The sequence below is a fragment of the Pterocles gutturalis genome, unplaced genomic scaffold (genome assembly GCF_000699245.1).
Source record: "Pterocles gutturalis isolate BGI_N339 unplaced genomic scaffold, ASM69924v1 Scaffold45557, whole genome shotgun sequence".
In the NCBI taxonomy this organism is placed as follows: Eukaryota; Metazoa; Chordata; class Aves; order Pterocliformes; family Pteroclidae; genus Pterocles; species Pterocles gutturalis.
The window spans coordinates 1-12,032 of NW_010114443.1; the positions used below are offsets into that span (position 1 = coordinate 1).

Consider the following 12,032-nt stretch of genomic DNA (forward strand, 5'->3'; position numbering starts at 1 on the left):
CGGGTCATTCTATGATTCTATGATTATTTTAACCTAATTGGGTTTTGTGAAATGTATGTCATGTAGGCTCCTGAACTGCAAAAGACAGTTGCTTCATTTAAAGGGCAAAACCTGTATTTGTTAAAGTATCATCTCGTGAAGGCTGTGCAGTCAGTAATCCTTACTTTACGCTCTGCTCCTTCTGCTGTTCTTTCCCTTTCGTTCTCCTTTGGTACAAAGGCTGGTCTTCAGGAGCTGCACAGCTGGCAGGGCTCTTGGACCCCCGCCTGGGCAGTGGGAGGGAGGCGGTGGTCAGAGGCAGGTCTGGAGATGGCTCTCCTTGATGTGGCCTTTGTGTTTCTTTTCTCCTTTCTCACAGCATAAAAGCCAGTATTGCTGGAACTCTATTTCACAGTAGGAGCTCTCCCATCCTGGTTTGTCAGTACCAGTCCAAACACAGTGCTTCTAGTGGTGATAGTACCTTTATTGTCTAGGTTTGAATATGTTTTTTGACTCAAAGGAGAAAAAGGAAATGAGTGAAGAGTACCGTATAAGCAGCTGGATGTTAGTGCTCAGGTATTTTAGTATGCAGACGTTTAAGGCAACCCTAAACAGGCTTACAGGCGTGAACTGGCTCTGCCTGTGAGCATCTGGTGTGTGACTGCTGCCTTGGCTGGTGGGGTTCCTGAAATTGTCTCCTTGAAATTTCCCCCCTCTGTGAAATGGAAGGTGTGTAACCATAACCGAGGTCTTCTGAGAACATGCAGTGAGTAACTGAACTGTTCTCCTTTGAGGACAACTTCAAGTGTTTGCTCAGAGCCTCTGACACTAAAAACAGCACTGCCTTTGCTCTTCCTGAAAACTCTGAACTCTCCTGCAGAGTGAAAATGCTTCATTTCTATTTTAACTTTCTCTGGGGTTTATTGTCACTAGTGTTGGCAGTAGGGCAAAGTGCGAGCGTTATCAGAGACCAGCCTGCTTTGGAAAGCAGCTGAAGTAGCACTCAGCTGACCCAAGCAGCTGCAGGCTGGGCTGTCCCCAGCGTGGGCTGTTTGCTGCACCAGGAGCAGCTCTGCAGGGCAGCAGGGCAGGTGCTGGGGGCTGCCCTGCTTTGGGTCAGCCCTGCGCTGGGGCCATGGACTTCAACACCCACCACAGCTCTCCTGTCCGCTCCCAGCCACTGCTGCTGCGAGGTGTGGTGCAGGGAGGAGCTCTGCTTTGAAAGCTGCACTCAGCGTATGTGTATTTCGTTTGAGCAACCTGGGCTCGTGGAGGGTGTCCCTGCCCATGGCAGGGGGTGGAACTTGATCTTTAAGGTCCCTCCCAGCCCTAACCATTCCATGATACTATGAAATATTTTTGGAATATGGAAAAACACTTTGGGCATTAGTTTTATATTTCTGTTTCGTCCTGTCTTATTTCTCTTTTTTTCTGTATTTACAGAAAAACCCAGAGGAGGACAGCTCAGGGAAAACACTAAGTTGGGAACCAGGTCACTTGCTTTTAACCATCTACACTGTTCGTAGCATTGAGCAGCTTTTGCCTTTCTTCAATGTACTCAGCCAAGTGTTTAACAGCAAAGTCACAAGCAGATGTGTTGGACACTCAGGGAGCCCTGTCCTTTACCCCAACTGTTTTCCAAGTAAGGACATAAAAATGGAGAACCTCAAGACCTTCTCCAGCAAAGCAAGACAAAAGATAGAAGAAATGGTTGAGAAGGATTTTCTTGAAGGCGTCATAAAAACATGAAACCAACTGGTACTGCTCATCTTATATGTAGTGTAACTATTTAAATGAAATACTGTATCTTTGCCAGCTGTATAGTATTCTTTTCTTACTTTGTATGTAATGAAAAACTTAATGTTGTATTTAAGTTAAATATTTGTAAATAAGAGAAAAGTTCTGGATGTGGCCTGAATCAAGTTTAAATATTGGTGGCTCATATTGATTATGGTGCCTACTATTTACAGTACATGTTTTGTTGTCTCGAGTTCTGTCTTTAAAAAAATCCTAAAAAAATACAAAGTGCACATTTTTCAATTTCTTTCCAGTTTATTTGTCTTTTTTTTTTTCTTTTCTTGATACATTAAAACTTGTGCTTATTTAGCAATCTGGAAAATGCCATCATACCAGAAGTTAATACAGGACTACAATGAAAAACACATTTGTCAGAGGTAGATACCCTGAACTATGTGGATGAGGATACTTGTGTATTTAAAACATTACATCCCCTTGGCCCCACCTCTTCACACTGTAACAAGAGCCACAGAAGGCAAACTTGTCTCTGTCCCTCTGTCCCTTGCTTCTTAAAAGCAATTATAAATACTATTATTGCAAATTGCTTTTTAAGCAATACTTTAATTTCATAAAAGTATCTAATGAAGACATTATTGCAATAATACATTACTATTTGCAAATCCTTTATTTCATTATATTGTTTCCACCTTGAGCCGTGGTGAACTGAATCTCAAGAACAGTGACAGCTCTGCCTTACACCGTTTGCCCACAGATGATGGGGTTGCTGTGGGATGATGTTTCTGCATCAGTGTCCTGCGCCGCAGCTATTCAAGCGCAGTCACAACAGAGCTGGAGCCCAATGCAGCCACCGCAAGAGCACTGAGGATGTGGGAGCTGGCCTTCAGGCACAATGTGACAATAACCTATGAGCTGAGCTGGGTGGGGGACAGAATTCCTCCTGGGCATGACCAGGCCCCTGACTGTCAAGATGTGAGTCACCTCTCAGTCAGTTCAGCTCTGTCAGTTGTTAGAAAAACTTGGGGTGAGGGAAACATTCAGCAGCAAGAGCATCTCATTAAGAGGTAAGTTGCTAACAGAGGTAAGGAATAAGCGGAATAATATTCTGCTCAGTTCTGATTAATTCTTGCTTTTCTCAAGAAGGGTTGGGTATGTCCACACTAGCAAATGGTAAAGAAAGTAAAAAAGAAGTTAGGAACTTTAACAACCGTTGTATCACTTGTTATATAGGCTGGGGTGGTGCTCCTTTTCCACCCGCGTGGTGGTAAACAGCCAGGCTTACTTCATGGGCAAGAGCATCCGCGTTCTCCTGTGGAATATTTTAGAAGTTATTTACACTGCTGTCAGCTTGAGAAGGTTAGAGCAAATGTGCGATATTAAGCAAGCGTTTTCCTGCAAATGCTGTGTTCCCTGTATTGCTCTGAGATACCTTCTGCTGCTGTGATCACGCTGGCAGGAAGAAGCAGGCAGGAGCATGTGAAGGAGGAAGAGCAGGACCACTGCTTTTGCTGTCAACTTTTAAGTTCACATGTGGACTAATTCTTAACAGCAGCCAAAGTTTATTTTTTTAATTTTGCCTCTTACAAAACCATGCCATTAGAGGCTGCTTTGGTAGCTTTCTTCTTAACCCTGAGTTCTCAGAAGGCTGTAAAACCTACTTTTATAAACATTTAACTTTTAAAGCTAAACACTGAGAATATTAAACATCACTTTCATTTATAAAAGAAAACACAGAGACTTTTTGTCATCACCAAGTTTTTTTCCAAATTTAGCACCTGTTAAGTGTGATTAAATGACCAGTATGTAAGCGTACTTCTCCATCCATTACCCCATGCTAAGCAGAAGATTGTTTAACATAAACAAATACACTTCATATACAGATTGTTTAAGCTCTGACCTGTGTGTCTGCTTCAGCATATATTCTGACTACATCTTCTGTTCCTGATGGACGGACAAACGCTCGTGAAAATTTGTACTTCTTCACAAGCGCATCAATTTTCTCCTGTAGTCCCAGAGGTGTAACCACATGCCTTTCTGCGTCCTTGGTGTCAATAACTCGCCTGTCTGCAACCTGCAGCATCAGAAACAGCCAATTTATTTGTGTGCTGGAGCTGTATGATGATGAGAGCAGAATGGAAAAGGTCATGGGTAAGACACTGCAGGTCCTGATGTGTGGTGCTGCCTGAAGAAGAACTCAGCGTGGCAGTTCCCTGCTTAACTCAAACACTTTGGGATCCCTGCTCAGCCACGGCTCAGTATGTAGTAACCAAGTCCTGGCAGGATTACGCTGTTTGGTTTGGAACAAGGGTGGTTCTGAACATGCCTCCTTGGTCAGCCTCTAAACTGAAGCTGCAGCTTCTCCCAGGAGGTCAGAAAACTTAAACTCTCTCCTCTGATTAGATTAGAGCCTAAAGCTCCTTTACTGTGACTAACAGAATGCTACCGTGTGGGAGCCTGATCTGCTTAAGGTCTTTGAATATTGGAGAAGATAAATAAGAGCTTGAATATTCAAGTTATACAAAGTGACACAGCAAGAAAAATCCACCTGCCCAGGAGGCAAGGGCCCTAGAAAAACAGGATTTTTCTAATTTGAAAGTCAAGGAAAAATTTCTAAGTTAAATTTGAACTGTTTTGGTCAGGTTTTTCCATTTAACATAGTTGCTATTATTTCATCCTTTGTATAAGTCATATTTTTACTTTAGTCCAAGTGAAATTCTGGTTCATCCTCTGGGTTGTTTTGTAGCTTGTTTGGCCTCCTGCTGCCCTTTCATGGGCTGTTTCGTTAATATAGGCAGGTAAGAGATGCTCACAGCGGGGTCCCAAGAAACTGCTGTAACCGGAGCCAGCGCGGTGTGTCACTCACCTGGACTTTGAGCAGCCGGTTCGGAAGGTCGGTGTAGATGGCATCCCACTGTTGCACAGTCAGACCCTTCAAAGCCAGGATTGCCTCGATAACCAGCATGTCTGAGATAGCATCACCAACTGTCTGGTAACAGGAAGAGAGGAAATGAAGGCATGATGATTTGAGCTCAGAAAAGAATGAAAGTGCAGCCAGGCTGCCCTGCCTCAGCCGGGGTAGCTGAGGTTGCTGGGTTTGTTCTTTGGGTTGGTGGTGTTGTGTTTTTTCCTCCTTACCCTGTGGACCCCAGCATCCTTGTACAGCTGTGCCCCAGGCAAGTGCTAGTCATCACCTCTCCTAAGGAGGACTGGCACCTCACCTTTGTTAAGGTGAAAACTGGCCTGTGGAGCATGATTTGCCACTCGCTCAGATGAGCAACATCTGCACTGAGACAGGGAGTCCCAGGGCTGTGTGGATGTGGGCGCTGGAACACCCCCATCCTCCTGTACTGCAGAAGTTAGTGAAAAAAATCAGATGCAAGATTACTTGCTGTTGAATCATGAACAAGTCATGTCCTCTCACTAGGTCCCCATGCTATCCCACTCCCTCTTCGGGTTCTGAAGCCAGAAGACTGCACCAGATAAAAGCATTCTGCATCCAACGACTGTCAGCACCGTGATTTGTTTCTCTCAGTTTTTACCTGATTAATCAGGTCAATCATGTTTTCAAGCACCTTTGCCGCTACTCTTTTTTCATTATCTTTCTCCTCTTTTGCCAGTTGTCGTATTTTAGTTTCAGCAGCTTTACTAAATAATACCTAGAATAAAAAGATGAGAGCTTGTCAAGATCAGCCCACATCATGAAGTAGGATACATACAGCAATGAGGGAAAAACTTTGACCATTTAAGCCTGAATAACCATCATTAATGTTTACTACCATGAATTCCCATCCCCACATAAAACACAAGAGTTGGTGGCAATGCCATGATAAAGACAGAAGAGGGAAACAAGTCTGTTCACAAAAAAAAAAAAAAAAAAAAGGAGAGAAAAGTCTTGTTTATAAAGCTAATCCAACTAAAATTTTATACATGTTGGTTGATCTTATGCATTACACACACATACTTACCGTACCATGTCCGTTTGCCTCAAAATAAACACCAACATCAAACTCCTGGGCCTTGTGATGCAAGTGTTTCACTCCTGTTTTGACACAGTGCACAGGCACCTGCAGCCCAAGGATAGGCAGAGGATATAAACAGTGTTACAGACTCTCCTTAGTGATGGCACCTGCAGGTGAAGTGCCACGAACTGAGCACGAAGCCGGGCAGACTGTTACATGCTAACCTGTGTTTCACCACTCCTGACTCCCCTGAGCTAAAATTATCACTCTTTTTGCAGACCCAATTGAAAAAAAAGATTTCATTTATTCAAGTGGAAATAAAGGCTGATTTATTTTTTTTACAATAATAAATAAACAAAACCTCAAACCAAGAAAAACCCAATTTATTTTATGGTTTTGGGGAACATACCAGATTTCTATCCAAACCAAAATAACACCTTAGCTCAATTTCCAGTGACCAGCCTTTAGCCTGTTGCAGAAAATGGAGCAACCAGTGTCAAAGGATCAAGGAGCCTTTACTGACTCACTTTGTTACAAAGCCATAAAGCCCTCAACTTCTTCCAGAAGTAACAAGGGAATTTTTTTAGCTTTTTTTTTAAACCAGTAACAGCTGAGTAGAACTTGTTCAGCTTCACGCTCTTGCTTCCTTTACCACCAAGGCTTTAGTCCCTGCTACAGGTTTGAAAGCGTCATTTATTTTAGCCTAGTTTAAGTTTTCCTAGCAATCATCCTATAGTAGCATTTATTTTAAAAGTAAACAACATTTGCAGAAAAATACCAGGAAAAAATGGAGAATACCTTCAGCGTTTCCTCGAGGTAGCGTGTTGAACTTCCATTGGCATACGCTGTTTGTACCACTGCCATCTTTAAGGTCTGTCCCACCTGAGCAAACCAAGAAGCAAAGTGTTTTACTGTCCGATAGGCATGTAGCCCAACGAGCATAATAAATGGAAGGATAATCAGAATTATTAAACATACATTCTCCTATAGACACTTAAAACTCCAGGGCATCAGAGGAACACACCAGCTCACAGAGAACTTCTATATGTTTAAGACAATACGAATTCTGTTCAAGTCTTTGTATATCACCTTTTTTTTTTTTTTTTTTTTTTCTGGCTGGCTTGAAGCAGCTCTCCAAGCTTACGCTTTCCAAACCCCTTTTTCAGATTTGGCAAGCCCTTGTAAAAACAACATTTTGACCATACCAGTGATGTACAGGGCTGATCTCTGTTTAAGCTTGGTTCACTTCAGGTAGATGTAGAGAGAGACCACACATGGACAAGCTAACACTGTTGCCTTAGACTATTTTACACAAGTTAAAGTGTTGGCATTCATTTCATGCGTTAGAGTTACCTTGGCAAGAAGTTCTTTGAGGAAGATACTAATTAGAGTTGCTATTTTATCTCCATCAATCAGGTGAAAATGGCCAGTCGCATCCTTATAGTAATACACAATTCTATCTGCATCGCCGTCAAATGAGCAGCACCTCTCATCTGGCTCCATGTCTAGCCCTGGTGCACACAAGTTACAAATGCAAGTTAGAGACAGAAAAAGATTCAAAACGTTTAGATCAGTCCCAGTGTGGAGCTCGCAGAAATTAGCTCTGTGCAGCCACACACACAGAACTAAAGCTCTGAAACAGACATTGCTCTTACTAAGAGACTTGCAACAGGGAAGCTGTCTTGAACAGCGACTGAAAAGTGCATATGCAGGTCAAAAATATAAACACTAACATCAAAAACCCAAGCTCTCTAAACATTTATTATGCTACACCTTCTCTCCAGATGTGCATGAAAATCAGTCCCAGAACTACTGTGTGCAGTCACGTCTGCATCAAAAATGCTTTTCATCAGGAAGTATTTCAGGCTTGCTTAATTTTATTCCATTCCCACTCGACAGACCTGCACCTCCCCTTTGCTTCCTTTCACACAGGACACACACCTTCCGAATGCAAGACCCCCACACCAGCAAAGCCATCGCCGAGGTGCGATGACAGCAGTAGGTGGCCCGTAACTCCTGCCATTGAAAAAACAGCCTCACTCCAAATAACCCTCACCACAGCTTCTCAGAGGTGTAGAAAATCATACAAGTGGATCTGCTGGCTATAAAACATCTCACGTTTAGTTTGCTTGATATTCAATTTTTACAACAATGTATATAATGCATAAAGAGCACCTTCCTCAAAAACCTTCCAGGCTTAGTGCCAACAGAGAACTAGGAAGCAGTCACCACCTGACCCAGCAATGCCACACAAAAACGAACTGCTCTTTCCTTACGGTACACCTCGCTGTTCTTTAATCACCTAGGCTGGTTCCAGAGTCTGCCAGGAGCTCAGCGGGGAGCTCTGAAGGACACACCGCACCTTGGAACTCCTTGGAAAAAAAAACAGTTGAACACACAAGCAGTCAGGAAAACCGGCCCACGTTGCTGACGCCTAACCCTTCAGAGCATAGGAAATCATTCCCCAAAACCTGTTGTTTCTTCTCCTGCGTGCCTGCAGTGATCCAGGACCACACGTTCCACTGCCACGAGGCGATGGCACCTGTGACACTGAATGGGTTGGGACTCCCTGTGACTTTAAACAGGAAGCTGTTACCACTTAACACGTGAGAGAAATCACATCACTTATTTTGTGAGTGATTAGGAAACCACATTTTCTTTTCAGAGCACATCCTTGCACGGAAACAATGCTCAGTCCCAGTTAAAGCCAAGATCCAGATGGACAGCCAAGCATCCATCCCCGGCAGGGACTGTGCTGCTCCCCTTCCTACTCTTCTCCAGCACACAAGCAGCGCGCCAAGGGGGAAATGACACCTTGCTGTTCAGATTTGGCCAGCGGTTGCAATGAGGGTGCAGTTGTCAAATGGAGAACCTAGGTTAGCCTCAAATAACCGAATATTCAAACTAGCCTTCTCCCCCAGTTCAGGGATTTTCTTTTATGCACTTCTCAGGAAATGGGGTGAAATAATTCCCTCACTGATTTATATCAGTCTGTCTGCTGGCACCCAGCTGTTAATTACCCCACAGCTCTTCCTCAGGAACCCGGAAAAGCATCTGCAACCCCAGCCCACAATGTAAATGTGTCTCGATAACACACAGGAAAGGAAAGTAAATAACAGTAAGCCAGTCTTGACTGATCTTGGGACTCCGCCAGCTTAACAATCAGACCGGATTGTCAAACAGATTTCAGCCAGTCGGAGATATACTGTACTTCTCCAAACCATTTAGACTAACATAAACTAGGGCTGTGCCGAACCCAGCTGTACAACTCTCTTTCCATTGTGCCACCAGAACTATTAATGCAGTCACTTAGTAAGAAACAGGGAGCTCAGCTTATTCGAAGAAGATACACCATTGCTAGACCCTGTGCTTTCAGATCCGGAGAGGAGGTAAAAGGATACAAAACTACTGATGACATACCTCTGGGTGGTTTCTGGTGAACTTTCACAAAATCCGCACCACATAAGTGATTGAGTTTGTCCTTGGTTCCATCATTATACAGATGAATTAGCACCTCCTTCGGTAAGTAGGGCTCCATTTCTGATAGTTTCAGGGCTCCTATTCCATTGGCACAGTCAATCTTCAGGTGCCTCTGCCTCTCTCCAGAGCTGGAAGACTTTGCACAAGGGAAGAAAGGGGCAAAGTGAACTCGCACCCTAGTGAAACCACACCTAGAGGCATGCTGAATTCAAAACTTCAGACCCAAACAGGCTAACAAACAGAAGGTATTAACTGTGTACATGTGCATGACACCTGGCATTCACCTGTTTCATCAGTTCCGTAAAAGCTTTGGATAGTTTTTCGTAATAACCTTCCAGCGTTGCTTTCCCATACTGCCCTTGGGTGTTTTGACAGCACACCATGTAATGTAGCTGTGGGGTTGTCACCAGACCATAATCTAGCATAAAATAAAAGGCATAATATTCAGAAATAGAATACTAAATTAATTCCTTCTTAAAAGTTGTACAGCATTTGCTATTCTACAATAAACAGACAAATGCACTGCAGGAAACTAATATGAAATGTTTCCAAGTTCTGTTATGAAAAGATGAACACTCGCCCCCTTGCATTAAAGCTGTACAACTACCCTGAAAGAAGACCACTACGAGCAAAAATGGAAATGGTGTCTGGGCTACTGCTTTAGGTCTACATAACAGAGACACATTTACATAAACGCTTGAAATCAGACTAGAAGTGTGAAAGTTTAACATACCGTGGTACTGACCACCTAGAACGGAGATACCATCTATTACCGACTGTGAAAGCTTCTCGCTGCTTGGCCTGGAAAACAACAGATACAACTGGTAACCTTTGCAGAAGACATTTGCATATGGACTTGGGATGGAAGCACATGTGGAAGACTCTACAAGCTTTCTTCCTGTAAACTGAGATTCAACATGAAGAAATCCATACCTTTTCCTATTGTATCTGCCTCCCAGTAAAGAAGCTTGAAAGCCACCACCCCAGAGATTTGCAAAGACAACTACACTGCTGAACACACGTGGACACCACACGGTACCAACAAAACAAACAAAAACAAAAAAACCGAACCCACAATAAAGCATCCTGTTCAGAAACAGTGCTAGGAAGTTCTCATAACTATCAGGGAAGCTAATATACGAACAGCATTGGAAAAATTTTGTTTACTGCTATAATCATAAATTAATAAGTAACAGACTAGGCAAAAAAAAAAAAAAGGCATAATCTGCGCATAATCTGTCTGCAGAGGACTAAACATCCAAAAGCACCCATGAACAAAACGTTGGCAGTTCCTTAAAAGCAGCATACATCTACAGCATTTTGTAACTACCTGGTGTCTCGACCAAGAAAAACTGAAGCGTCTTTGTGCTGGTTCACTGCTCCTTTTTGGCAGATCTCAGTTATTATTTTCTGTAATTCTTGCTCCTCAGCATTTGCTAGTTGTGTGGCATACTCTTCCCAAGAAGGATGCAGCATTTCTCCAAGAGGATCAACTAGCTTTATGCCATTATCTTCCTTAGAAAAAAAAAAAAAAAAGAACAAAAGACAGTAAGCCTAACAGTGGGAAACTTAAAATCTCTTTGAAGACAACCAACACGTTTCTACCACATTGCTTCTTTAAATGTGGAGCATTTCTGGGAAGCAACACCTTAGCTGTTTATTTACACTTCCAACAAGCCAAAAAAAAGTAAAGTAACCAGCGTATTAAGTAATTGATTTCTTCCCCCTTAGAATTTTGGTAGGAAATTAATTTGACATTAAAATGACATAAGCAGAGATTTGAATAACCTGGAATGCTCCACAGCAGCAGAAGTTTAAATGCTTAATTTGTAATTGCTGCATCTCTTTATTTTTTAAACTTGCACGTTTTGCTCAAAGGTTCACCTGTTCTCAAGAGTACTCCTAGCTTGCCAATGTTACCAATTTCCTACACTTCCACATGAGAGAAGACGCTTGTATGTACAGGGAAAAGTAACTTCAAACATGCTGGGGATCGTATTTACAGGGAGCTGGATAAACACGTGCTTTAAGTTGGTCCAAGTGCCTTCAGGATCTGGTCTCTCGGTACCATGAAGAGCTTTGATTCCACCAGACTGATCACATCTACTTTCTTGTTAAAGAAAAGCTTGCTCTTACTTCAGGATTGTGAGATGCCGTAACCATGATGCCAATAGTAGATACCATGGCTTTGGACCTGAGAACTGCCAGCAAGCCCATGCGGAACATGATGTGATCGAGCTGCTCGGCCTTGCTGCGAAATCCAGCCGTGCCATACTGAAGAGTGAGCCCAGCAGGTTTAGGATGTAATGCTGAGTATTTTTTAAGGGCTTCAAAATCCATTTCTAGAGAAGGAAGTGACACAGATGCAAGTGAGAGAAGTCAAGTCATTACACTCAGTTTCATATTTTGCACTTTATTTCATTTTGAAGCCCACAGATATCTTAAACTGTCCACATCAAATCCCTTGGTGGGACTGCGAGGGGGACCACTACTGGAGCAATCCACAAAAGACCCTCTACACTCCCAGTACAGTCCTCGATAAACAGAGCTCGACTAGATTTCACCAGATTGCAAAGGGACGACGTGAGTTAGGTGAGGAGAGCCACAACTCCCAATCGTCTGGATCCAGGGACCCAAGTTATTGCAAAGGGCTGGCCATTTCTCACCATAACATTAGCCCCTCACCGCACTCGGCCACAGTGTTCATCGCCTGGTGTGCAACAAGCCAATAACACACACACGGAGCCGAGATGTTGTTTATTGCATGTCTGCGCAGAGATGGGTGCTAGGTGGTAACTCCACCAAGCTAGCACACCCATTTTCTGTCACATTCATAGAATCATAGAATCGTAGAATCAT

General features: G+C 43.1%; 1 protein-coding gene across 1 annotated transcript; it reads right to left on the bottom strand.

The window, feature by feature from the left end:
* Nucleotides 1–2,949: 2,949 nt before the first annotated feature.
* On the bottom strand, nucleotides 2,950–11,513 carry PGM3 (phosphoglucomutase 3). Its single transcript, XM_010074819.1, has 12 exons — nucleotides 11,310–11,513; nucleotides 10,504–10,688; nucleotides 9,907–9,974; nucleotides 9,458–9,591; nucleotides 9,114–9,309; nucleotides 7,047–7,204; nucleotides 6,492–6,575; nucleotides 5,700–5,798; nucleotides 5,274–5,390; nucleotides 4,598–4,720; nucleotides 3,632–3,805; nucleotides 2,950–3,043 (listed from the first exon to the last, which is right to left on the bottom strand). Exons 1-12 carry the CDS (start codon nucleotides 11,511–11,513, stop codon nucleotides 2,957–2,959), a joined length of 1,629 nt encoding a protein of 542 aa, XP_010073121.1. The 3' UTR covers nucleotides 2,950–2,956.
* Nucleotides 11,514–12,032: the final 519 nt, after the last annotated feature.

What these genes read in the sequence shown, in the direction of transcription:
- PGM3 (XM_010074819.1), bottom strand. Translation starts at nt 11,513, where the DNA reads ATGGATTTTGAAGCCCTTAAAAAATACTCAGCATTACATCCTAAACCT. An exon ending in TTTCTTGGTCGAGACACCAG is followed by an intron (nt 9,975 to 10,503) that starts GTAGTTACAAAA and finishes GTTGTTTTCCAG; the next exon opens with GCCAAGCAGCGAGAAGCTTT. An exon ending in TTACGGAACTGATGAAACAG is followed by an intron (nt 9,310 to 9,457) that starts GTGAATGCCAGG and finishes CCTTGTGCAAAG; the next exon opens with TCTTCCAGCTCTGGAGAGAG.